The 27,025-nt window shown below is 51.9% G+C and overlaps 1 protein-coding gene and 1 long non-coding RNA gene across 4 annotated transcripts; one reads left to right on the top strand and one right to left on the bottom strand.

Annotated features, from left to right (window-relative positions):
- Nucleotides 1–2,172: 2,172 nt before the first annotated feature.
- On the top strand, nucleotides 2,173–27,025 carry RBM38 (RNA binding motif protein 38). Of its 2 annotated transcripts, none has more exons than XM_038158743.1 (4): nucleotides 2,173–2,522; nucleotides 3,225–3,348; nucleotides 3,963–4,017; nucleotides 26,665–27,025. In XM_038158743.1, the coding sequence occupies exons 1-4, from the start codon at nucleotides 2,355–2,357 to the stop codon at nucleotides 26,951–26,953; spliced, it is 636 nt and encodes a 211-aa protein (XP_038014671.1). In that variant the 5' UTR covers nucleotides 2,173–2,354; the 3' UTR covers nucleotides 26,954–27,025. The 2 variants fall into 2 exon arrangements, with proteins under 2 accessions (XP_038014671.1, XP_038014670.1); XM_038158742.1 differs by lacking the exon at nucleotides 26,665–27,025 and adding an exon at nucleotides 15,218–16,635.
- Nucleotides 15,759–23,285, bottom strand: LOC119710119. Of its 2 annotated transcripts, none has more exons than XR_005259506.1 (3): nucleotides 23,113–23,285; nucleotides 22,871–22,957; nucleotides 15,759–21,918 (listed from the first exon to the last, which is right to left on the bottom strand). It is a non-coding gene; the product is annotated as an uncharacterized LOC119710119 (long non-coding RNA). The 2 variants fall into 2 exon arrangements; XR_005259505.1 differs by having other exon boundaries at nucleotides 15,759–21,794; nucleotides 23,113–23,266.

Genomic DNA, 27,025 nt, shown 5'->3' with positions numbered 1-27,025 from the left:
AACTCCTTTCTTCTTCTGTTCTGCCTCTAAGAAACTCCTCTTCCTGCCTCGAGGGAAGAAGAGGAGCTGGGATTTCTCCTTTGAGAGATGTGGGGCTCATGTTTGAAGAAAAAGCCTGTGCTGTTTTTCCCCCCACCAACAAGCATAAGCATGGAGAACAGAGATGCTGCTGGTCTCTGGAGAACTCTGCCAGCCCTGCAGAGCAGCCAGAGTCTGCTTGGATGGTTTGAATCTTTGCCATCATTTGGAGCAGAATGAAGCTCTGTAAAAGGACAGTGACTGAATGCCAACTGGGTTGTCATTAGCTCGGGCAGCCCAGGAAGCAGCTGATGTGCAGTTTGTGGTGGAAGTCATGCAGACACAAGGGGTGACTCGGGGGTGGAGAGGCCCCAGCTCTGGCTGCAGTCTGACCCCAAAGGTGTGTTCCATGCTCGCTGTTTGGATGGACCAGGCACAGCTGGTGGCTTCACAAGACACAAAGGCTCCATGGACCATCCATTTGCTGTCAATTTTTCAGTGATGTTGGGTGCTGCTGGCCCAGCTCCATCTTTCTTCCACAGTAATCAAAGGAAATGCACCCTAGTCTTGAAGTCTGGTGGTTCAGGACTGAAAGCTTAATGGCTTTCCTTGGCTTGTTTTTTTCCCTCTCTTTTTTATGAAGCATAGGGTGTTAGAACTATGGAAATGGTGCAAGAAAAATATTAATGAATAACTATGGAGTGCAGACATTAATGCATTCCTTTCTCTTGAAATAACTGGCTTTTCTCTGTGGGGTCTGTAACAAAAAAAAAGTGTCTGCAGAGTCTGAACCTGCTGTATGGAATCCAAAGTAGATGATGATTTAGAACTTCACTGGCTTTTTTGTTTTTTTTCCTAAAATGTTATCTCTGCATTTATCATGTTGCAAAAAAACTTTCTCTGAGAAATTATAAACTTAAGGCACAGGGGCAGTTCTTGAGATTCTGGGTGATGGAAAGTATGAATGAATAATTTTTGGGATCCTCTCCCACACCCCAAATTCCAACTGATGCTGGAGAGGAGGAATTAAAGCATTACAAGCACCCCACCATTGGAGTTCCCCAGTGGTGGGTTCTCAAGTGCCAAGTAGCTTTTCAGCTTTTGTTTTCCTGCAGTTCTGGACCAAGGGCTACATGCAGCAACTACGGAGCTGTGCTATAGTAACAATTCTCCCAGGTTTGAATCACAGGTCAGGGCAGAAACCTGCAGGTCAGGTCATAGGTAGTGGCACTTCACAGCAGGAGCTGCCTGTCCTTCCATGGAATAAAATGCAAAAGGAGGACAGTGGAGAGCCCCATTGCTGTCTACCAGTGGAAATGGGAACGGTGCATCCCTGGCCCCAGAGAGGCTGCACAGGCACATATCCAGCTGCCCAGTGGAGAAGCAGGAGGCTTAAGAATCTGCTTGAGAAAGTCCTGAACCCTTGTTCACTCCCTGACCCCTTCCCTGGCTGTTTCTCCTGGGCGATTCCGTTCAATGCCACCCCCTCCTCCTGCCCTGCCTTCGACCGCGCCTTTGCCACCCTGCGTGCCACAAAGGCTGCCAGCTGCCGCCGGCTTTGTCCCGGTGCCCGAGCCTCCCAGGGCCCCAGCCCTCGCCGTTGCGACGGTTGTGCAACAGCAGCGGGCTGGGGGAGCGGGACACGCTCTGCCCAGGCGGGATCTTTGGCGGGCTCCCGCCGGAGCGCTGCTCTCGCCCGCCCGGCCCTGCTCCCCGGCAGCCGCCGGGACCTGCAGCGTGAGCGGAGCCCGGCCCGCGGGGACCCCGGTGCGGGGCGCGGGGACCCCCGGTGCGTGCGGCTCGGGACCCCCGGTGCGGCTCGGGGACCCCGGTGCGGCTCGGGGACCCCGGTGCGTGCGTTGTGCCGGGGCCGGTGCGGCTCGGGGACCCCCGGTGCGTGCGGCTCGGGGACCCCGGTGCGTGCGTTGCTGCCGGGCCCGGTGCGGCTCGGGGACCCCGGTGCGTGCGTTGCTGCCGGGCCCGGTGCGGCTCGGGGACCCCGGTGCGTGCGTTGCTGCCGGGCCCGGTGCGGCTCGGGCGGGGCGGGGCGCGGGGACCCCCGGGCGGGGCCGGACTACGCGCCCCGAGCGCCCCTGCGCGGCGGCGGGGCGGGGCCGCGCGGCCCTACAAAGGCGCGGCGGCGGCGGGGCGGCCGCTACTCACCGGCACCGGCGGGCGGGCGCGGGGCCGCGTTCCGGCTCCAGGCGCGGCCATGAGGCGGCTGTAGGGCCCCGGGACCCGCCGCCGCTCCGCTGCCTTCGGCCGCCGCGGGGGGCTCGGCGGGGCGCGGCTCTGCTCGGGGTGGATGCCGGCCGGGGCCGGCCGCTGCCGGCACCATGCACACCGTGCAGAAGGACACCACCTTCACCAAGATCTTCGTCGGGGGGCTGCCCTACCACACCACCGACTCCTCCCTCAGGAAGTACTTCGAGGTCTTCGGGGACATCGAGGAGGCGGTGGTGATCACGGACCGGCAGACCGGCAAATCCCGAGGATACGGCTTTGTAAGTGCCGCTCCGCTTTGCTCCGCTCCGCGGCGGGACGGGCGCTGCCCCTGCTGCCCCCCCCGGGCGCCGGGGAACGGCCCGGCAGCGGAGCCCCGGGCTGGCGAGCCCTCCGGTGCGGTGACAAAGTCCCGCTGTGGCCGGACAAACTCCCGGACAAACTCCCGGTGCGGTCGGGCGGACTCCCCGGTGCCGGGCGCTGCGGAGCCGCCGCCCGTCCCGTGGCTGCCGCGGAGCTTGTTCCCCTGCGGGAACCAGGGGCCGTGTCAGGACAAAGGCTGGGCTGGGGGCCCGGCAGGAGCCCCCCGTGTCGGCCGAGGCCGTGCCGCTCGTTTCAGCACCTGCTCCCCGCTCCCGATGTCCGTGCGGGTCCCCGCATCCCGCCCGCCGCAGCCCTGAGCTCCTGTGCTCCGGGGGCTTTGGGAAGGGCTCCACCGGCTTCTTGAAAAAGGCACGGGGAGGAGGTGGAAGGGCAGGGGAAAAGAGCTGGCACCGGCCCAGGGGGAAACCGGGCGCGGGGGGAGCGCCCGCTTCTCCATCGAGTCCCGGCAGCCCTTCCCATCTCGCCGTGCAAGCGAGGCTGCACGAAGGGAGTTCAGCTCCCGATTCAAAATAGAACAATAAATAAACTCCACTTTAGTGCCTGTTGCTGGAGTGTTTACAAAGCTCTGTTGCTACAAACAAGGCTGTGCTCGATTCCAGGTGACCATGGCAGACAGAGCTGCTGCTGAAAGAGCTTGCAAAGACCCAAACCCCATCATTGACGGCAGGAAAGCAAATGTGAACCTGGCGTATTTGGGAGCAAAACCAAGGAGTATTCAAACTGGTGAGGCATCCAGGAGATCCCATCTCTCTGTATTAGAATAACTTGTAAGACAAGGAAACAAGTTCCTCGGGCTGGAATCATCTGATCTGACGATGCACATTTATCTGTCCACCATAACTCCGATTGTTGGCTGAGGACACTGCATGGTCCAGTTACCTCTGCTGTATCTTCTTACTCAGCCCTGCTGCTCTAATGTTACTCACCAAAGTTCTTATAACTGTGTTAAAGCTGTTTTCTTCCACGGCGGATCTGTTTGCCCGTTAACTTCTTTGTTACATGAGAATTAACAGTAAGATCCACTTTGTCATTTCTCCCTTTGGTTTAATGACCACAGTACCCAGTGTGTAAAATAAGGCTTTATGCCCCATTGTCTGTTCCATAACAGCACGTTCACACTGGGCTTTCATCATGAATTCCCATCTGCTCCTCGTGCATATCACATATGCATGTTAAATTTAACTTGTTTCTAAATGGGGCTCTGAATTTGCTCGCATGCATAGCAGATCAAATGCAAAGACGTGTGCTGTAATTCTGCCTGTGTGTTACGAGTTGAATGGTACAATGGATGCCATTCATTAATATTTCTTCTTTTTCTGAACCTTTTTTTTTTTTAGGTTTTACCATAGGTGTGCAGCAGCTACATCCAGCCTTCATTCAGAGACCCTTTGGGTAAGTGGAAATGTTTCCTAACGGTCTGTTTGAAATCAGATTCGCAAATCAACTTCCTCATTATTTAAAATGTGTGAAAAAAGCCTTCATCATCAGGAATGGACAGTTTCAACAGCTGTTGTTAATGTTCAGAGTACTTTATTTCTGGTGGAGATTTCAGAAGTTTTGTGCATTTGTCAGCTTTAATGTAATTCCCAAAGATCCTTCTTTATCCTCAGTAAATCTTAGTCATAATAAACCCAGTGCATTGCTCGCTGCTTTGCCAACTTCAAGAATTCACAGGAATTCAAATAAATGGAAAATAGTTTCTCTATTATAGTACTTAAGGTGTCAAAACAATTAAGCAAATTCTGTTCTCATGTTTCTCAAATAAGATCCTCTGCTTCCTCTGTGCCATTTCCCACGTAATAACGCTTAGGATACAGTTTTATCCTAGAAAACAAATTGCATTGGAAACAAAGTCTGTTACTTAATGAAAGTAACATTAGGTCAAAAATTGATTTTGGACAGATGTTATACAAGGCTTGAATAGTCTGCAAAAGTGGGCTTTTGTCTGCTGTTTTCAATAGCTTATACCATCCCTACTCGGTTAGAAAAGTCCTCTTTTTATACATCTAATAGGATCTGGCAGCTGCTCGGCAAAAGACAAGTGTGCTTCACGAGAACAATAGTGACTGTCATACTGCCCTCATTTAACTGTTTAATGATTGATGCAGCTCTTTTTTTACACCATTTCAGAAAGTGAATATTGATAAGGTTTTTTTTTATTATTATTTTCTAAGAGCATTAAGAAAGTAGGTGCATTTTTTAAAGCTTTTGAGCACTGCCCTGGTGTGGTTTTTGTGTGACTCTAATATAAATAGATGGAATTTTGGCCTTTGTCAACAGCAATACTTCATCCCTTCCCTGCTCTCCGCTCGCTCTTTTGGGGGTGTTTCGTTTCTTTTTCTTTTTTTAAAGAAAAAAATAATCTGCTCACAATAAAACTTTCATTCCTCTGCCCTTATGGCTGCAGTTGCCAACTGCCTGGGTAATCTCACTGCGATGAGTTTCTGGATGGAAGAGGCTGTGTTGCCACAATAGTGCACACCCAGTGTACGTGTGCTGTGTGTGGTTCAAACACGCCGCTGCTCGCAGGCGGCTGCAGCTCTGCTGGAAGGCCTTGGAAAACATCTGCCATGAAAGGAAGAGTCTCCCCTTTTTTGGGGCAACAGCCACTTTAGTCTGCGTAGACCAAATGCTGCTTTCTAATAGCTCTCCTTGCATGGGGGCTGCGAGAGCTTTCATAGCCCCCAAAGAAGCAGCACCTTGAGATGTGAACCCAGAGACTTTTCCATGGGAGTGCAGGAGAGAAGTTGCCAATAAAAGCAGCCTCTGGCGAGTCCTGCCACGCATGGGAGCAGAGAAGAGCAAAATGGTGAAGCCCGTTGAAACTCCTCTTGTTGGCAGGAGCACCTTGCAGATTATCTGCAGTTTTCTGGGTGCCCTTCCTACACCGCAGCCACAGCTCTTGAAAACATTTTTTTTTTCCAACAGTTTGCTTTTGGTTTCACATCCAGAGGAGTGTGGGATCGACTGATTACATGTTCCTTGTGATCTAGACAGTTCCTGTTGCAGTTCTTAGGCATTGGTTTCATCATTAAACCAGCAGAGCTGCAGTTAGCACATACAGCGGAGAACATTATAAATTATTTATCAGTTGCCAAGAGACAGGAACCAGGAGAATGGAGGGCTGGAGGCAGGGGATTATATATCATTATTTGCAAGCATCAGTAAACAAGAATTTAATTGAATTCAGTCATTGCTGCAGCAGAATCACTGGAAATGTGGGTTTTGCAGAATGTGTTTACCTGAGCAGCACCTTTACCTGAGCACCACAACTGGGGCTGCTCTGTGGCTTCTGAGCAGAGCCTCGGGTGCTTGGTCGAGCAGCAGAGCTTGGCTGCCAGTTCCCTCTTTGTCTCCTCAGTAGACCAGCAAAACTGAGAGCCTGCCAAGCTCCACTCCTGCATTCCCTTGGACCCACAAGTTCCTTGTCCCTCGGTGGGATATGAGGGTGGATGAGGAGTTTGTCAGGGTCTGTCACTGAGCTGCTGTTGTGTGTTTGCACCACGCCGGGTGGATCCCGACCTTTCCCAGAGGAAGCTCAGCGGCTCGGCTGCTTTGCCGCTGGTGTGAGGTGTTGCCTGGCTCTCCCTCCTGCAGTTCCTGTCTCTGCAAAGTGTTTGTGCCCAGGGGTTGGCATTGTGGTTTCCAAAAGATGATTGTCGTGGGGCACAGGGTGCTGGGTGAGCAAGCTGGGCTTGGCAGGGCAGGAATGAATGAAGAACCGTTAACTTCTGGGCAGTCAACAAAGAGCAAGCAGCCAGTCATGTCCCAGCTATCAAGCCACAAAACCCAGGTTTTGGTGAAACCTGAAATGAATGGAAACTATGAAAATTACCCAAACACCAGAGAGGATTATTTATAAACCGAAGGCTTCCCCCCCAGCCCCAGACACCTAAATGCAGCTGTAAACATTGCCAGGGCTATGCGGAACAGAAAGAGAAACCACGAGGAGCCTCTCTCCTTCCTCCTGCTGTCCTGGCAGGGGAGGCACTTGCACAGCAGACAGCATGGAGTCAGTAGTAAATCCTGTTTGGAAAAGAAGTTTCTAGCTTGTTGTAACCAGAGATCTTAACAGTAATGCAAGGCAAAGGATGTGTCTGTGACTTGGAGATCCGGCAGCTGAGTTTAGGGAAGCAGCATCGGGCCTGGGGCTCAGCCTGGGGCTTGCAGACTGTGCTTTGCTTGGAGGCACCTGGCAGTGCCAGTGTGTCCCTGCGGCTGCCATGCTTCATGTGATCAGGTGATGTGGCAGAGCTACTTGGTCCCACCTCGTGGTTCCCTCCTCTGGGACTCTGGAGGTGGAGGCAGGTTTGAGTCTGTGCAGGGAGTGGGGATTCCCTGGTTCTCCTCTGTGCTTGCTGCTCTGGACACAGCATATGGCAGATGCATTCCTGTGGCTGTGCCTCAGCGAAGGAGCTATCTGTGTGGGAGATCTACCAGTGACTAAGTGACTGAGCTCTTGCAAACATAAAGCTGTCTCCTGTGGCAGGATCCAGCTCTTTCCGTAGCTGCACATTGGATGTCATTGCTCTAGAGACCCCATCCGTGTCTAGTTACTTGTTTTGGTGGCCCCCTGCCTCTGGCCTGCATTTGGTCTCCGACAACGTCAGAAAGAGTTAAATCTCTTTGAGTTTAAAATTTCATGCCTTGATGCTGCTGCAGTTAGGAAGTGAAGAAAGTCTCTCTTTGTGTCAGCCCAGCCTCCCTTGCAGCTGTTTATCCTTAAAATTTCTCTATTGGGTTAAAAATAAAAGGCAACAAACTTTCATCTTTTCTGTGGTTATGCTTATAAAAGGGCACGTGCTGTGCCCAGCCTCTGTCAGCTGGCATCTCCCTGCTCCAGCTTCCCACTGCCCACTTACCCTGAGCTGGAGGCTGCAGGATCCCATCCCACTCTGCCAGGCTGATGTGGATGGAGCACCCAGCACCTGCTGTTATCCTGTGCCAGGAGCATGAAAGCTTGAGGGGGAAAGGGGGCATTTCCTAAGAAATGTCCAAATGCATTTTCCAAATGGTTTCAGCTGCTGGTTCTCATGCATGGTGACTGCTGTTCAGGCCAAATGCTTGCCAGTCAGAAAGAAATCCCTTTCTTTTTTTTTTTTGTTATTATTTTAGTTAGTTTTTTTAAAGCATAAACATGTATTTATAAGCAGCTCAGACAGCTTTGAGAATTTTCTTGAACATCTACTTCAAGATGGCAAATGCTGGTGTCAGAGCCAAGGGTTTGGTGTGCCTGTCTTTTGGGGTTGGGGCAGAATTTGCTCATGTTCTGCCAGTAAAACAATACAAAAGTGTGGTCTGATACAGTGACCTCACACTTGGCTATGTGACTGATCTGAGCTCAGACCTGTTGCAAGGGACAGGCTCTGGGTGAAGGATCTGAGTCATTCCTGGGCAGTCAGGGCATGGGCTTCTGTGTGATGGAGACAGCCTGAGCTGGCTCTAGCTTTGTGTTTACAGCAAATGGCTTGAGTTGTGCCATCTTCTCTGTGTGATTCCATTGCCTCTGGTGGATTTCCTCTTCATCCTCCTCAGCAGCAGAAACTTGCTCCTTTCGTGTTGGTGCAGGAGCTGGGGAGTGGCAGATCCAAAATTCACCCGTGTTGCTCTGGCTGGTGCCACAGAGTCCCAGTGTGGCAGATTGATGCACACGTCTGAATTTCCAGAGCAGCTCAGCTTGTGCTTGATCTCATGTTTCCTTTGAGCAGCTGCTGGCATATGGGCCCCAACTCGTAGTGTTAAGCACATGCCCAGTAATTCCAATGATGAATGCAGCCCTGGGCATCCTGCCCTGGCGCTGAGGGCACCAGCCAGGGAACCAGACAGTTGTTGTGCTGATAATTTGGTAGCAAGGACACCGGGTCACTTCTAAATACAACTTTTATGAAGAACTTGTTCCCCACGGATGGGAGCATGCTACATACCAGGGCTAAATATACTCCATGATCACGAAAGATGAAAAGTCCTGGGCCTCGGAGTTAAAACTCAGTCTCCTGTTTCTCAGTCTCCAAGTGCTGTAAACAGAGTTGTGCTGTCCCCTGCAATTTCCCTGTCACCAGCTTTGAGCATTTTAGCTCTCCTCTGTCAGAGTTGAGCTGCCCTGGCCAAAGCAGCAGAGGCTGGAAAAGCCATGCTGGATCCAGGCATCCCCCATGATTCCAGCTTGCAGGAAGGTGTGGAGGGATTTGATTGAGATGTCTTAAACACTCTACTGCCACAAAGGCACAACTGGTAGCAGACATCACAAACTCTTAAAATGGAATTTCTTTCTTGACTGAGAAATAACTTAATTACTTGTTTTGTCAAGTGTAGGTCTTCTTTTATCAAAAAGAGATATTGCATTGCTTTTTCGGTAGCTGAAGGATTCTACTTCAAAATACTTCATCTCTCCAAGAGAGGGGTTTAGATAAATCAAATGAGTGGATGGTTTTAATTAAAGGTCAGTGGAAGGGATCATGTGTAAAGAAAGTCCGTTACAATTGGAACCAGTTGAAAGTAGTCACTAGTGTGCATTATTCCAAAACTTGTCAGGTACTTCAGAAGACTTTAGAGATGTTTCTGCCATCAATTTTCTCTAAATTGCAGAAGAAAACTAGAGAGCTCAGTCAAAGGCAGAATTCTGGTGCTTCCTGGGTTGATCTCTTGGAGACCCTGGTTTTACCTACCATCCTACACAAGGATGTTGAAGGACTCGGGTTCCTGTCACGCACTGGTGTGAAACAGTCCCTGTTTCTTCTGTCAGTTAATTGCTGGTTTGGCTGTGCTGATAACTGGAAAGGGGAGGGGTTTTTCCTTCTCTGGAGAGCTGACTAGTTGTGGATAAACTTCCATGTGGCTTTTTCCTTGGTGCCAGATGGCTCTTGTTTCAGGCAGATGTTATCTCCTGCTACCTGAGTGTTTTTTAGCCTGCTTCTCTCCAAAACTATTTTTGGTCTGGCCCAGCATGCCTTTGTTTGGGATCATGGGTTTTTTTTTTTTTCCTTCTTCCTTTGGGTGTGGGGGAAGCAAGATGCAGAGGATAAAGCTGTTTAGCCTGGCTGTAACTCATGGTGGAGCTCAGCATGTTGATCTTAGACTCTTGGTTGAGCTGAGAAAAAGTATTAGATCTTTGTGAGATGTACTCCCATCTTTGGTCTGCAGCCTTTTTTCCTTTTTTTTTTTTATTTTTTTTTTTTTTTACTTCTTTCTGTTTTTTTTCCCCACTGACTGCAGTCTGGGACAGTTGTGGCACGTCATGCCTCGGTGATTGCCACTGGTGTGGTGACATCTGCTCCCAGCAGGGAAGCAGGAAACTCAGTCCTGTACCTGTCTGCACAGGCTGCTGTGTAAATCTTCTCAGAGGGACAGAGGAGGATGAGGAGAAGGCAAATTAGTTACAAGAGGAGCAGAAATTGTCTTTTGACTGCTTTGCTATTTTGTGTTTGTGTCGTATTGCAGCAGGTGATGATAAATCCCATGGAGCTGCAGAGTTCATCCTTGTGTGACTTTGAGCTGGCTGGGATAGCTGGCTGATGAGGCAGAAGCTGTTGACATTTCAGTGCATTTTTAAGTCAGCTTTAGTAGGGACGTTTCAGGAGTTGGAGGTTTGTCGTGTTGTGGTTAGAGCCCAGCCCTGTCAGTGAATGGTGAGGGATGGTGATCAGGGCACAACCAATGTCCTGATCTGCACCCAGGTGTTGGTGGATAAACTGTGATCCCCTCCTGGAGTGAGAGTCCTGGTGGGCAGGCAGGGACACCCTGCAGCCTCCTCCTCTTGTCTGGACTGAGAACAGCACCTGAATTTCTCACATTTCCGCAGCCTGTCATCGTGGCTGGGGCCCGTATGATACCCGTGGCCAGCCCTGCCTGCACTCCACACACCTTTACTGAGTGTCTCCTCGAGGTGAGTGCTTGCTGGCTTGGGAGTGTCCCTCAGGAACGATTCCTTGGAGTGTGAATTACACCAGGATGTGTGCCTGCATCTCCCGCTGTGCCGTGGTGCCCTGGCACAGTGCAAGTGTGGGGTGTGCTTCCCAGAGCAGCTTTAAACTCAGGAGCCCACTTCAAAACACGCCTTTGGATCTGCCCTGCAGGCAGTGCCTGGAGGTGTCACCTCACCAGGGGCTGTGCTCAGCTGGCTCTGCAGCACCCCCAGCACCCCCTGCCATCACGTGCTGTGGCAGTGTGGGTGTCCCGGTGGCAGCCAATGGGTCAGCTCTAGTGGAAATGGAGGCCAAATTCCTGGGGTCAAATGCCAGAATTTGTGCCTTCACTGGCAGACACAAAGGGCTCTGTTTCTTTTATTCTTCAAGGAATAAAAGGCTGGTCGTGGTGGTGGCATTTGTGTGCTGATCTCTGTGAGGCTGCCAAGAGCCCTGTGCCCCTCCTTGTTTCCCAAATGTTTGTGTGATGCCGTGTCCCTCCTGACAGAGGGGTGCAGCTGTCTCCACCTCTTCAGAGCTGACAAAACCAGCTCCCAGCAGGGCTGGCAGGGATCGTGGGGTCAGGAACTCCCACCTTGTTGCTCTCCCAAACTCGTGCAGTGTGCAGGAGCAGCTTGCAGGAACAGCTCATGAGTAGGAAGTCCTGAGAAGGTGCAGCTAAAGCACATTTTAGGTATAAATCTGATACAAAATAGTCAAGTACATGAAGTGTCTCTGAGATGAGCTCTGCTGAGGAGAGCTTGTTCCTCTTCCTCAGCGTTTGGGGAGAGAAGTGGGACACATTTCCTCCTGACTTGTCCCTTTTTTCTTGCTGCCCCCCAGCCAGCCCTGCCCTGCTGCTGCGGTGGGGAGACCTGGGTGATGGCAGGCTTTGAAAGGGAATTTTTCATCTGTCTGGAGCCACGGGTGCCTCCCCTGACGTGTTTGAACATCTCCACCCAGGCCTGCACCACAACGGGGCCCCTTTTGTTCTGTCCCCCACCAAAGCAGGACAGAGCCTGTGTCCCCTCTGCCAGTGTCTCTGTAACCATCTCTGTTCTGGTTCAGTTCTGGCTGCTGGGGCATGGTGCCACGTGGTCAGGAGCATGGGCTGGCACCAGTCCCTGCTGTCCCTCCTGCTGTCCCTCCCGTGCCACTGCTGCCTCTGGGCTGAGGTTTGACTACCCTGCTCCTTGTGTTGGGTGGCCTGTGCCCGTGGCTCGCTGTGGTGCCAGCAGCATCTCGTCCATCTGCTGTTCACAGGGTGACTTTGGTGTGTGGTGGCCACGGCTGATCACTTGGTTGGTGTTTTGTAACCACACCGTGTGTGTTTTTGGTGAAGTTCTCTTCTGGCTGGCAGGGCCCATCGTGGGGGATGGAGGAGAGCTGCAGGGAGGGAGGAAGGGAAAGGCCTCTTAAAACACAGATGTGACTCATCCTGTAGAAATTCAGATCAGAGTTTGCTGTTCTCTAGAAAGAGAACTCCAGAACAGCTTGCTTTTTTCAAAAATTTATCTCCTGAAAGATCATGTTCAGGAATAATGGAAGAGGGGGAAATACTTTTAAGATTTTCTGTGGATGCTAAATGTAGCCAGCAGAGAACTTCATCCTACTGCACTGGTTTGTTTTGTTTGTAGCTGCAAGTCATCAAAGTGACCTTACTTTGGGTTGTGTGTTTTGTTTTGATTGATGAATTGCCATCTGTCCACCTAATTCAGAAGACCAAATTGCATAAAATCTTGATTGAAATTTCTAGCTGAATTATTGAAGTCCTACAGACCAAAAGAACCTTCCCTTTTACATTGACATCCCCTTTAGAAGCAGATCTTGGAGTTGCTGAGTGTGGTTTTTTAGTGCAGTACCAGCTATTGTGAGTGATGTGTGCTTGTGGATGCCCTGGGCTGGTGGGATGGATTTCTGAGAGCAGGGTCCAGGAGTACATTCTGCCTTCCAAGCTAATGGGGCTTTTTATTCCAAGTAGCACTGAAAAGCTGGAACTTTTCCTTGCTGAAGGAAAAACGTAGTGCAGGATGTTGCAGATTTGCTGTCTCTGAGCCCACCGAGGAGCTCCGTGTGTGAAAGCAAAGCCAGCAGTGTGGAGTTTCTTGGGATGAGCTGGGGATGTCCACTCACCCTGATGGCACCACGTCCCCCACAGGGGCTGTGCCAGCTCAGGAGAGCAGTTGGGTGGCAGCAAGGGACATGGAGGAGCTGCTCAGGCAGGGTGATGCTCTGACTGGATTGCAGGAGTCTCTCGGGCTGTCCTGGTTGTTTGGTGAGCACAGGTGGAATTCCTGTGGGCAGGAAAAGTGCAGGCCCCTCCCCTGCTCCTGCCACCGGGTGGGTTTTAGTGGATTTTTTTTGTTGCATTTGTGGAGTGGTTTTAACTTTGTTGGGCCCTGGAGTACCAGGAAGCCTGGTGGTAGGGAGAAGTGAGGAGCAGCCAGAGCATCCATCCCCAGTCTGGGATGCAGGATGCTGGCTGATCTACCAGGGGTAGAGCAATAAGCATGGACAGAACCTGCTCATGCCCAAGGGCCAGTGCCTGGGGGTGCCTCTGCAGAGCCTTTCCCCAGACCCTGGCAGGCCCAGAGAGCAGCATTGCACCTCTGAGTTATTTAAAACAAAATGAAAGAGAAAATGCCCCAGTGACAGGCGTGAGGAACCTCTGGGTGGGACTGAGCCCTGCTCCTCCAAGAGGTGGCTGCCACTGCCTGGTGTGAGTGTGTGACATGGAGTGCCCTGGGCTGAGCTGGTGCCCGAGCTCCAGCTCTGATTCAGCTGTGCTGGGCTCAGTTTAGATCAGAGCTGAACAAAAAGGGATTCTGTGCATTTCTGCTGCCTCATCTCATTCTTGTTACCCACAGGGTGATGCTGGGTGTGGTGTGCTTATGGGCTGAAGGACTGGGAGGTCCCTCTTGCTGTCCAGGGGTGTCTGGTGACTTCAGAAGGTCTTGCACTGAATCAAAAGTGCTGCTCACCACGATCCATCCTTCCCGGGCATATGGAAGGACCCTGATTTCAGAGGCAGTGTTGCTGTGTGGGGAGAGGAGAGCAGTCATTCTCTTGTCATGAAAATTGTCTCAAGCGAAAAACAAACTGCATATGGGGGTGGGAAAAGGAGAGAAAACTCTGTTCAGATGAGCCCTTGTTTGTGGGAAGCCCTTCTCCTGTCTGAAGAGCAGATTAAACCATCCAGAGCTGGTTGTAAAGCAAGAGGGAACAGCCCTGTAAGTGCTGGGTAGGAGGGACCAGCCCCAGGTGGACCCCAGCATGCTGCAGGTGGTGGCTGAGATTTAGGATGCTCAGGTGGAATGAGGGTAACCATGCACAGCCCTGAGCCTTGTGAAGAGCCTGTGGGAGGCTTTTAAAAGTGGTTGTGTTTGAAAATGTGCTGTCACACACATCCACACAAAAATCCCCAAAATATTTGAATCTGCATAATCTCTCTGCAGAGTTTTGCCTTGGAGATTTTTTTTTATTGGCCAAAACGAGTTGGGTTTAGAGACAGGGTGGCTCAAGCTTTTAGGGATGGCTTTGCCTCATGTGGTTCAGCAAGCAGTGGCCAAAGGGACCTTCTCCCCAGGGCTCTGATCTTCCACTGGCACCGTGCCATTTGCTGGTGATAGTCTGCACCCCCTGTTTCTTAAACAAACCCCAGATGTGCCACCCTGCAGCACTCTTCAGGCCACATAAATTCCCCTTTTTTGCCTGGCCCGTGGCAGTTTGTGTGGATGTACCTAAACCTTTGAGTTTGCACAGTTTTTGCCCAACTGTTTGAGACCTGACTTGTCGTGGGCCCTTTGGAAAATACAGCCCCTTCATTTCGATGCTTTTTTTTCCCCCCTCCCCTTTCCTCCTCATTAGCAGTTTCTAACAAATTAGTAGGCACTCCTGCATTAATCACCTCCAGGATCTCTCCATCTATGGACTTTAATTGACTGTGACATTGCTGAGTTCCTCTGAGGAGCACAGCTCCTCAGGGCAGGGGCCAGCCTGGGAGAAGCTGCACTTTTGGGCGCTCATGGAAAGGGCAGTGGAGATGCCAGGGGCAGATGTGACAGCTCGTGGACACAGCAGTGTCACCACCCTGCCAGCTGCTGGGGGAAGGAAAGCAGCATTAACATCTCGTGTTTTACAACAAGCACCCTGTAGCATTCCCTAAACATGCAGTGTTGTGGAAACATGGTGTAAGTGTGTAGTAACTGATAACACCTGGCAGGCTGGAGGGCCTGGGGTCAGGGGTCATTGCTGGTGGGACACGTGGAGGGTGACATGTCCCTGCTGCCAGGAGTGCTCCACAAGGGCTGTGGGTCCTCAGGACCCCCCACCCAAGTTTGGGTGGACAATACAGGAGGCAGAAAGGCTGGCAGGGACAGGCAGGAGGCCGAGGAAGCGAGGTGAGCCAGAGGCTGTGTCACGGCCTTCCAGGGAGCTCATTGTGGATTTCAGCAGCCTGGATAGTGGGGGACACAAGCCGTGGGGACCAGGGCGTGTGCATTAGCAGAGCCCATGCTTCACCTTGCGCTACAGCCTCAGGTGTAGGAGTGTTTGCTTCTCCTCCCCGCGCCGGGGAGCACGGCCGGGCAGCGCGTTTCCATGGCTGGCACACATAGATTTGGGGGGAAGAGGGGCTGTGCGGGCCAGGCCGATCCCATCCCCTCGCTGACTCTCTCCCTTCACCTCCACAGACTCACGCCTCACTATGTTTACCCCCAAGCCATCATCCAGCCCAGCGTGGTGATCCCCACCCCCGTGCAGTCCATCACGTCTCCCTACATCGACTACACGGCCGCCAGCCAAGCCTATTCCCAGTACACCACAGCTGCCTACGACCAGTACCCCTACGCTGCCTCCCCGGCCGCCGGCTTCGTGGGATACGGCTACACGGGCACGGTGCAGCCGCCCCTGAGCGCCGGCACGCCCGCGGCGCCCGCCGCCGCCTTCGTGCAGTACCAGCCGCAGCAGCTGCAGCCCGACCGCATGCAGTGAGGGCCTCCCTGGACAATCCCTCACCCTGCGAGGATACGGCTAGGACAGCAAAAAAAAACAACTATAAAAGAATCAAAAAACAAACAAACAAAAAAAAAATCACCCCGGCCCTTTATCCCCCGTATGTAGGTGCATATCGATGCCTAAGCTATTTATAGTGTTGAGGGCGAACCCCCAAATCCTTGCAGTCTGATTGTGCTTATGAAAGTGGACTTCTGGTAAGTTTTTTCTTTTTTTCCCTTTTTTTTTTTTTGTTCCCTTCCATCTGGACAGATACTGTCTTGAAGATGTTCTAAAAGCGGCTGAAATGTTTCACAGGAAAACGACAGATTCTTGCTGCTTCCATCACCTGTGGTCTTCTTTCTGCCCCCTTCCCCGTCAGCCCTTCCTTCCTCATCCAGCCTACAATCCTCTTATTTACTGGTGAGGTACAGAGGTACTTGGAGAACATGGAAAAAAAGCAATCTTATTTTTTGGTTGTACAAAAACTTTGTAATACTCAGAGATGCCTTACAGAAAAAAAAAAAAAAGCAAAAGAAAAACTATTTTTTAATATTTATTGCGATTTTATTCGCATGAGCTGTGAATTGCAGACAGAAGAATAGTAGTAAGTATCTGCCTTGTTTAATTCTCATTTTACTAAATTATTGTATGTAGGTAAAAGTTCTTAAGTAATTGCTGAATCACTTCAACATGCAAAAGGGAATATTGGCTTGAAGGAGAGCAGAATATTCCTTTAGTCAACGCACTGTACTATTTTCTTATTGTAATTGTTACTCTGTTAAGATTATCTCAAATTTAGGTATATTTTTAAATGCAAAAAACCAACCAAGAATACTGAACATTTTGTCTACTTTGGTAGATCTTTTGTTACAATGCTGCAACCTATGGAGACATTTACAGTATTTATGTAAAAGAGATTTGGGGCTGTTGGCCAGCAAGGTTTAGGAGAATATCGTGAGTGGAGCAATAGAGAAAAAGGTGTTATGTCACTGAACAAATGGGTAAATGTAACCTTTTCATGCCTGTAATCCAACAGCCAAATAAAGGAAGAGAACAGGCGATGTAAGTGCATTTCTACAAAGACAGCAATAAACTATTTTAACTTTTAAGATTATTCGATGCTCTATGGTACCATGTTTGCTGGGCTGCAGTGCCTTAGGGAGTGTTTCCCAGCCCACCTGGTCTGGCCATGCTGGGCTTCACCCTCCAGTGTGCCAGGGTGGGCTGTGACAGGAGCCCCTGCTGCCAGCATCCTGCAGCATGTCCCACACTGCCCTTGCTCTGCGTGTCCCGAGGCACCTCAGGGTTTCTGAGCTCACAAAACCCCGTGGGCTGGTGCCAAGTGCTTCCTCACGCTGCGTGGAGCAGCGGGTGGGAGGTGCTGCCATCCTGGTGCAGCTCCAGAGGCAGTAGGGGCAGATGGGATCTCATCCCAGAGTTTTCAGGCCATCACTTTCCTTCTGTTATTTGCTTAAAATAAGTTGGGGGGTTATTTTTCTAAGATTGAATTTCTCTGAAAGAGAGTGGTCTGCCAGAGCCCTGTCCTGGTTAAGGGGATTTGCTGAGGGTGTCTCAGATCCAGCAGAACCAGGCAGGTGCCAGCAGCAGAGAGACTTTAACCCTTGAGCCTCATTCGCTGCTCTGGTGCTACATTTGACTTCCCCCAATCAACTTGCTTTAGAAGTTTGGTGTTCAGGTTTTGACAATTACAAACTTCAAGAATTAATCTGTAAAAGTAAATAAAATGACTCTCTTTGATCATGCCAGTTATCTGGTTCATCTCCATAAAGATCACAGTGGGCCTGGTGCCAGGAAGGGCTGCATTTTTGGCACCATCATCTGCTGCTGGTTCAGGTGGTGATGCCTAAAGCCATCCTGGGGGAAGAGGATGCTGTAGGATGAAAGCAGAGGCAGTTCAACGCTGTGGCTGCCCTGGGGAGCTTAAATGCCCACGGTGGGCATTTCTAATGTCACCAGTAGCCCTCGGAGTAAAATGCCCATCTCGATGAATGGAAACAACCCGCTCCTGCCTTGCTTGCGTTGCGTGAGAATGCAGATCCTGGTGGGGCTCTGCTCATCCTGCCCGGGGTTTTGCTTACAGCCATGTGGGTGACATTTATTTCCTTTTTAAGTAATTACTTTCTGGAACTGCTGTGGGGCTGCCAAAGGAGTAAGAGCCGAGCGCCGCATGCAGCCCGGCGCTGGCGGAGCGCAGCCTGGCCCAGGCCCTGCCTTTGAAGTGCTATTGGGGCTGGAGATTATTCAGCAATTCTTCTTTCTCCCTGTCAGGAGTCCTCCTGAGGAGAAGGGAGGGCAGGATTTTTGGATGGGGGTGCTGGGAGGTGCTGGGGAGCCCTTGGCCCCAGCGCAGCAGCGTTGAGGTGCCCGTCCCCAGGCAGCGGTGCCTGGCACTGCTGAACTGGGCTTTTGTCTTCACTGGGGACACACATCTCCCCTCCTCAATGGGGGCGACAAGGCTGCTGAACATGGGTTTGTTCTTGAAAAAACCCATGTGTGCAGTGCGCTCTGAAGTGAAGAGAGTGATGATTTTCCATTTAGCTGTCTGATTTCCTGAAAGGTGCCAAACTGCCAGGAAGCCGGGGCGCAGGCGGCGCTCCCAGCACCGGCGCTGCCGAGTGCCATTCCTGGATCCCGCTCAGTTTTGCTCCGGGCTCATTTCGAGAAACAGCCACATCAAACCAGCAGCAGGAGCAGCCCGACCTGCCTCCTTCCTGCTTGCGAAAAGCCGGCTGTGAAATTGCAGAATCATGGCCTCTGCCGTCCTCCTGCCCGGTGGGAGCGGGGCTGTGCTGCCAGGTGGTGCTGGCAGCCTCCGGAAAGGAGCCCAAGCACTTCCCTATCCTGTGCTAGGCTGGGAAAGTGGGAAGAGCTCAAAGGATTGCTGTGTTAGAAGGACAAGAGCTAAACTGCAGAGTACGAGCAGCGGGGTGTGGGTGAGAGGCAGAGGCTGCCTGCCTCCCGGCTGATCAGGGTGGCTCAAGTGCTTAAATAATTTTGAAATTGCTTAAAAGTATAATTTATTTTTTTTTTTTAGCGCATTGCTTGATGGGGCATCCACTTCCACCTCCTTATGTGGTCCCACCACAAAGAAAGCTCATTTTGGGCAGCTCAGCTCTGCTGCAGGCAGAGAGAAGCCAAGGGAGGGCACAAGCAGGGGGGTCACAATGCTGGTTTTAAAAGCTTCAGTGAGCCAAAGGGACCAGGAGGAGTGGCAAGGGCTGGGTGGTTTTGGCAGCACAGCCCTGGCAGCACCATCTGCTTGGCAGGTTCCAGGGGTGGGAGCAGCTTTGAGGGGCCAGACTTTGTCCTGGGCACATCCCTGTGGCCGTGCTGGCAGCTGACCCAGCCCAGGCCACCTCTCAGCAGCTGTGCTCACATGCCCAGTCATTTGCATGACAAATTCAAATCTTTTTTATAGGAAACCATCACACTGGGGCTGTCAGGGGGAGGTTTGGCTTGTGTGGGCTGGGGCATGTGCAGCCCCTCTGCTGTCATGGGGAGGTGCCACCATAAATACCGGTGCTGGGGCGCTGGTCATCACCTGGATGAACCCAGGCACAGTCTGGCATCATGTCCTGGCATCACCTCCCTTTCCACCTGGCAGCAGCGAGTGAGAGACAGCCCTGTAACCCAGGGTGGCTGCTGCCAGACCTCCCCCACTTGCCTGCCATGAAAAGGGATGTCTTGGGTGAGATTTCTGCCCTTTCCAGGCCCTCCCTCTCCCTGGGGTGTCCCCTGTCACAGAGGCACAGCCGAGGGCTCTGCTGCCAGCTGCCTGAATCTGCTTTTGACAAGGAGCAGGGGGTACCCAGCCCACACCTCTGCAGTGCTCCCCACGCTGTCCCACCTTGTCTGGGGGACACTTGGGCACCCCCACGGGCTCCTTTCAAGGTCCAGAGCTTGGCAGTGGCATCCCCAGCCAGTGGCTATCCCCAGGATGGGGTGGGAGCACTGGGGACAGGGGGGCACTGCCAGCCCCCACGGCCCAGCTCCCCTGGCTAACAAGCCCCAAAACTTTGCACTGAGAGGGAAAGGCTGAGCACACAATTTATTTGCATAGTAACTGGGCTGCTGTTAGCACTTATCCTTTAAAACAGATCTGACAGCAAAATGTTTTTACCCCCTCAAATACAGGGAATGCTAACAGCATCCTTTTTTTTTTTTTCTCTCTCTCTCTTCTGGCTGAAACTTGTTTTTCCCTCCTTTGTGCCTCTCTGAATCCTGCCAGCATAGAGATTCCCTTGTTCAGACAGTAAAAAAAAGAAGAGGGAGAAAAAAAAAAAAAAAAAGAAAAAAGAAAAACTTAAGCCTGGGATTAAAAACCATCACTAAAATAGTTTGAATAACAAAGTCAACTGACCGGCCGGGAAGCCGGTGAATGCCTGTCACGTATCGCCCTTCGGCCGGGCACGGTCACGTGTGGCACTGGATGGTTCCTGGAAAAGCTTCTGCTCAGCCTGATAGACCTGTGCCTGCTGATACTGCTGCACCCACTCCTGGAGGGCTGTGGGAAACTTCCTGACAGGGAGATAAACTGGGGGGAATAAATAAATAAATCTCCCTTGGGTACCAGAGGCAATGGGTGTTCTTGAGGCTTTTCCACCCTAGGGGTCTTGGCACCACTGGGCCATCAGGACCCTCCGCCCTTACTGATGTCTTTAGCAAGGGAATTTGTGGTGGGTTTGTGGGGTTTTTTCCCTACACAAATTTTTCGCATTGTTTCAGGTGCGTAAAGAATAAAAAAATGGGACCTTGCATGAGATAAAAGCAGAGGGGTTGTACCTACCCCAGGCAGAGCCAGCTCAGCCATGTCAGACACATCGTGTGGGGCCACGCAGCCATGGAGTGTGTTACTGAGGGGATTTGTACCTAAACCCAAACCTAAATAACAGTTTTATCCTCTTGCTGATTCCAGCAGCACCAACCTGGAAGCAGAGGGATGCGACAAGGCACAGCGACAGGAATGATGGCTCAGAGAAAGCCACACAGTGTGGGAGGGCAATTAAAAACTCAGATTTATTAGCTGTGTGCCCATGCTCAGGAGGATGATGAAGCAGTTGGAGATGGAAAATTGGTAATGGAAAGGTCAGAGATGGAGGCTTGTGAGAGGATGAATCAATGAGCACCCAAAATCCCAGGAGCCAATTTTTAAAAGCATTTGCCCACATAAAAGTGGAGACTGTGGCCTTTTATAAATTAGCCAGGAACATGTCTTGGTTTGAAAACAGCACTGAGCATCTTATTACATGTTTAACACTCAAAAGATCTTTTAAAATCAGATTCAGCTCACTGGAGTGGCTCCTGTTCATGGACAAACAGGGGGGGTCAGTGTGTGCAGATACTCACGGCCATTTGTGGTTTCCTGTAGCATCCACTGGTGTGTTTGCACGAGCTGCTGACATGTGAGCACCTTAAACAAACCCTGAGCTCGGCAGAATGAAAGTGAAATGAAATAAATGAGTCATGCCATTAGTCTCCCGTGAGCTGGCTTTAAAATTAGCAGGTTTTAGACATAAACATGGTAGAACGAGCCCTGGGGGAAGAAAAGTCCTCCAAAAACCACATCCTACCTTCTTTTCAACAGTGCACACTGCTCTTTATTTCATGCCACTTTAGTAAGGTAAACTAATTTGGTTTCCTGTTTCCAATGAATTTTATATGTAGAAAAACATTTATATTACATACATTATAAATCTGATTAGAAACATGTATGTATGAACAAACGTGGTTTTTATCAGTAGCTGTGTGCATTCCTCTGTGTGTGTGAAAGAATACACATAAATGCCTTATTCCAACTAGCATTTTAACTTTTATTTCACAGATCCTGGCTCCTGAAGATGCCAGGTGTGCACAGTTTAGAAGATAATTTAAAATGAGAAGCATAACATAACAGCAATGCAACCAAATTTAATGGCTGGTAGCACAAGCTAATCTGGGGCAAAACCATGCCCTGGACTGAGCTCAGGCTTCAGCAGACTGGGAAAAACAGTAAAAATATCCCATGCTGGTGTGAGAGCCACGCCTGGAGATGGGGCAGACCCCAGGGGCATCCCCCATCCTTTTTCCCACTGCTGCCATACATGCTCAGGCACTTTTCCTCTGTCTGTCTGTCTGTCTGTCTTTCTGCATTCCCCTGTGTCCTCTTCAATCAGCCAACCACGGGCACCTCAGCCTCAGTCTGCTCAGCCCAGAATATTTTGGGCATCTGCAATCTGGACGAAAGCTCCAGTCCTGCCAGGAATTCTGCACAGGCTTGAATGGAAAAAAAATAAAAATATCCCATGGAGCTGGGTAAAGGCTGCCAGGCTGCCCCGGGCCCTGCCCCGCAGGCAGGGAGCAGCCCCGGCCCCTCTGCAGCCGCCAGCCGAGACAGAGCCTGCAGGAAAGACAATAAATTAAATCCAAATGTTTATTCCATTGGCACTGGCCGGGTCATGTGCCTCGTGGAGCTGGAGAGTGCAGGAATATTTTCTTGTAGCTGTCGAATAAACTGCTGGAAATGGTCACTGTGTGGAGATCCTGGAGGAGGCAGGGGCTGAGACCTGCTTGGATGGATGGGTGGATGGATGGATGGATGGATGGATGGATGGATGGATGGATGGATGGATGGATGGATGGATGGATGGAGGGATGGATGGATGGATGGATACACACACACACACACAGGAGTTGGGACAAATTCAGAGGCTGGGCCAAGAGCTTTGTGCACAGGCAATGGTTTTGGGGGCAGACGTGGGGGTCTGTGTGCAACTGAGACACTGGAGATTGTGGGCATGCGAGGACCTTGGATTTCCCCTCCCTCCTTTGCACATGCACAGAATTAACTCTTCCCATCCTCATGAGACTCAGCGAGCCCTGGATGTGCAGGGCCCTGAGCTCCAGCACAGCCCCAGCTCTGGTGGGTGTCTGTGGCGTGTCCTGGCTGCTGCAGGTCACCGTGCAGAGGTGCTTTAAAAACCTCCCCCCCACCAGCACAGCCCGCTGCCCCACAGGTCCCAGCACGGTGGTTACAACAGGCTTACTCATTTCTGCAGTGAGTAAGACCGAAAGGGGAGCCCCACAGGGGCAGGACTGGGGGCTGATAAGGAGCAGCTCCCTAATCTCCAGCCCCAGCAGCCGAAAGGCTGAGGGTGATAACTCCCAGAGCCCCTGGGTCCCAGCAGTGCAGGGTGCTGCTGTCGGTTTGTGTTTGCAGAGCTGCACCTCCTCACCTCGCAGGGCTTGTCTGCAGTGCCCAGCCCAGCCCAGCACCCCCTCGCCCTCCCCGGGGCAGCCAGCAGGACCTGGTGGTGGTGGCAACCCCAGGGCTCACACCCTGGCCCCCTCACCTCCTCTGCTCGTCATGCCTTGGGCTCCTGGGGCACAGCCATGGGCAAAGGGGGCTACAGGAGGCAGCACCATTCACCTGAGCAACCCTGTTTAGGAAGATCCAAAGTTTATAAACTGGAGGTAGGGAAGGTCCCAGCTTCATGCTCCATCCTCATGCTCTGGGTGACACCAGGAAGCCAGGAGCACAGCAAAGCTGGCACTCCCCTGATCCAGACCTGGGCTGGGATTTTGGCTCAAATACCTGGTTTCTGCTGGCTGGGTTGGACCCTTTCCATGCCCATCTCCTGTGGCACACAGGTCTGCACCTGCAGCACCCACTGCTGCTCTGCTGGCTCCATGTCACCTGCCCCAGCTGCAGGGACCAGCTCCACTGTCCCCTCACCGGCCCCATGTGCCAAATTGCGCATGATAAGCTCTGCTCCATAGCACATTTTTGTCAGAGGCTAGCGAGATAAAGTCTGAAAATAGCTCACCATGACATCCATCAGGGTCTGTGCCACTGCATTTCCCACGTGCTGCCGTCCTCCCCGCCTGGCTTCAGCCGGGCCCATCCCTGCAGGGCGGCTGGGCTCCTGAAATGCGAACAGGACACGCAGAGCTGCTCCTCTCCTGGAGCACCGTGGGCTCCGGGCAGCGTGGCACTGAGCATGACATGGCACTGAGGGTCACAGGGCACTGAGGGTGACATGGCACTGCCAGCAAGACTCTGCCTTTTCGGGGTGCCCCACTCCACAGGCCCCGCTGCAGGCCCCCCATCCCATCCTTGGCTCGCTGCAGTGCCCTCTCGGCCTCTCGCAGCCTTTGGCTCTGGCCAAACCCCACTTGGCCAAATCCCCAGCACGGGAACAAAAGCAGAGAGCTCCAGGACGGGCCAGGGAGCTGGGGGAGGGTGCAGCTCCCTGCACAGCTCCTCTCCAGAGCTTCATGGAAGTGAAGCATCCCCTCGCTGCCTTTGTCACTCCTGGTGCTGCCCTGTGTCCTTCAGGGGTGTTCTGGTGGCTCTCAGGCTGGGTTTCAAAAGGGAAGAGTGGGGTGCCAGCATCTCCTCCTGGAAAGGCCACTTCCAGCTCTTTCCTTGCAGGGTGAGCCTGTTTCTTTAACCCCTCTGGTGCCAGCTGGCCAGCACCGTGTCCTGGCCGTGGTTCCTGGGCTCTGCCCTCACAGTGCTGCCAAGCGAGTGGCATTCAAAGCTTTAGCCTTTCCCAGCTTTTAGGCACATGCTCCAGCTCTCCCTTATTTTGTGTTTAGTTTTGGGCAGCCAATATCACGTCATATTTAAAGGCGCAGTTTCAATTCATATCTATCTTGATTTATTTTTTTTTAATGAATAACAAGATTAAAAATAGTCATCAGAGAAAACAAACATTGTAATGCCCACACAGATTTTTCAAACAATTTCAAAAATGCCCACGAGAGCAACTGCTTTTAAGTGTTGAAGAATGGCAGTGGAGACTTTGCAGCGCAGACATGGCTCTAAGGAAACAAAGCATTTTATACAGAGGGGAAATAGTCCAGGTGTTACTGTACCACAAGCCACAGCTCCTTCCACTGCACCTGGCTCACACCTGGCTGGGGACAGGTGGCCCTGCAGAGACACGTTGGGGTTACTGAGAAAGTTATGCCAGCATCTCCCGGCCATGCCAAAGAAAATCATTCCATTTCCTCTCCCTGTGCCTGGGAGGGGCTCATGAAGCTCCCCCGCTCAGTGCCACCCTCAGTCTCAGCCAGTCACAGCCCAGGCTGTTGTGGCACACCAGGGGAGTCCTGGGCTCACAGGGATGTCACCTGTGCCCACAGGATCCTGGCGTGCTGAGGAGCCAGCAGAGCCCCATGAGTTCAATGGCTTGAACTCGACTCTGGAGGCTGGGTGGGGTTTTGGGGGGTTGTTTAGTCTTGTTAAGGGTTTTCCCCAGCCCCATGGCCTCGCTGCCCTCCCTCAGAGACACCAGCAAAGCCCCAGGGACCCACGTGCTCTGGGGAGCAGCGATGCAGCACAGCTCAAAGCCTGATGTGTTTGGGACAGGGCTGGGAGGAAGCCCCAGCAGGAATCATTGGAAATGTGTGTGTGTGTCACACACATTCCCCAGCAGGAATCCTTGGAAGTGACCCTGTGTGACACGTACTGCATGGAAAAAGGGAGGCTCCCCCAGCAGGGCCCAAACTGTGCCAGAAGCCAGTGAGGCAGGAAGGCTGTCCCCCCACTTGACCATAGGGCTGCAGAACCAGCAGGAATCTTTCTGGTGGAGATCAAGGGCTGGTCTGAAGCCCTTTTTAAAAAGCTGATTCATCCCCAGCTTTACCAGCCCTCTGTACACCAGAGTGCAGCAGCCCCCTAGGCCTCCTCAGGGGCAGAAGGATGCTGAGACCAGGGGAGAGCTCAGCTCAGGGGGAAACCACTCTGGAGAGATGCAACCTGCCTGGAAAACAGGGTTTTACCGCAGCTGCCTGTGGGCAGAGTACAGGCAGCACCACTGCCTCACACAGCCCATGCAGCAGGAGCACTGGCACAGGTTTGGCTCTCCCCATGGAAATGGCAGCATGGCATCACTGCCCACGTGGGAAAGGCTCCGCTTTGTCCCCTTGGTGGCCCTGGACGCTATGTAAATACTGACAGGATTTTCTTAGCAGCTTGAAATGCACATCTGCTCATGCAAAGCTGGGGGGTGGCCGGGGAGCTGCAGCCGCCGGCCGGCGCAGGAAGGTCCCTGCCATGCACGGGTGCCTCCCCTGCATGGGCCAGCCTCCCACCTCGAACTTTGGGCCTGAAAGGGCTTCCTGCATCCAAAACAGCCACCTTTGCTCCTCTCCCTGCCCGGAGAGCCCAGGCTGAGCCACAGCCCTCAACAAGCAGGCAGCAAGGGAGCTCCTCTGTGTGTCACCAGGGAGAGCCCCCCAGCCCTGCAGCTCTGCTGTCCCTGGCAGGCTCCAGAGATAAGGCTGGAGGATGATCACTTTGTGCTGTCATCACGACAACACAAAGCCTGGCTGCTTCCAATGCCGTTTTTTCCCCTTAATTGTTCTATTTCCATGTGCCTGTGCACACCCAGCTCTTGCCAGAAAAGCCAAGTGCTGATCATTGTCAGATGGTTCACACAGAGGTTTCTGTTTTGTTTTTTTCAAGGATCCAAGATGATAGGGGGATGGAGAGAACTTTGGTCCTCTGCTTAAAATAATTTGAGCTTTCCACTGTCTACGCCAAGCTCAGGCAGATATTTGCATAACAAATGAGCTTCTCCCCACACTTCAACCCCGGGTTACCCCTGCAGCTCTTGCACGAGGTGGCTCCATCTCCTTCTTCATCTACAGCTCCATCAGCTCCGTCAGCTCCATCTCCCATCTCAGCCCTGAATCTGAGGAGGGGAGGGCGTGGGGAGGGTTGTAAAGCTTTGGCAGGTTTGTCAATCAAGACTCTAAACAGCCTCTGGAACATTTCACCAGTAAAAGCATTTGCTTGGTGACCAACAAATAATTCCAGGCGTCTTTTATCTTGCTGTAAAAATGCCACAAAGCAGCTGATTAGTGGAGGTTTCTCTCCAAGCTAAAACCTGTTGACAGCAGGACCAAACACTGACTTTCCTGTTATCAGCAGAAATGGCCTCTCTGTGCTGGGCATTCTCCAGGCAGTGATGGACAAGCACAAGGCACAGCTCTGAGAGCCTGTTTGGCTGCAGAAAAACCAAGCAAAACCCTGAAAATTTCATAGAATTTTTGTTTCACCCCTGAGACAGATTAACACTTTGCTAGTTAGGATGGATAAATTATGCTATTGCTATTTAAACCAATTTCCATGCAGACTATTCAGAGAACACCTGCTGCAATGGCTGAGGTCACGATTTCCAGCCCAGCAAGAAGATAAAACTGCTGCCAGAGTCCATGGCCAGATCTGCTTTGTGCAGAACCACACCACCTCAGCCTCTCTGCCAAGAAACTGGGGAATTTTCCAGTTCCCATTCTCCTTCTGGGAGGCAGAAAGTGGGGGAGTAAAGCTTACATACCTTCATGAAGATCTGAGAGGCATCAGGAGAGTTTTCATGAGAAACTGGATGGAAGCAAATGCTATCAGAGTCCAAATTCCCCATTAATTATACCAGAATCTCGTTCTGGGGAGAAGGGAAGTCCCAGCAGTCCTGCAACAGCCTTCTCAGACAATGACT

Source organism: Motacilla alba, chromosome 20 (assembly GCF_015832195.1).
Source record: "Motacilla alba alba isolate MOTALB_02 chromosome 20, Motacilla_alba_V1.0_pri, whole genome shotgun sequence".
Lineage (NCBI taxonomy): Eukaryota > Metazoa > Chordata > Aves > Passeriformes > Motacillidae > Motacilla > Motacilla alba.
The sequence above is the reverse complement of the archived record's forward strand: the minus strand, read 5'-3'. Positions and strand labels throughout refer to the sequence as shown.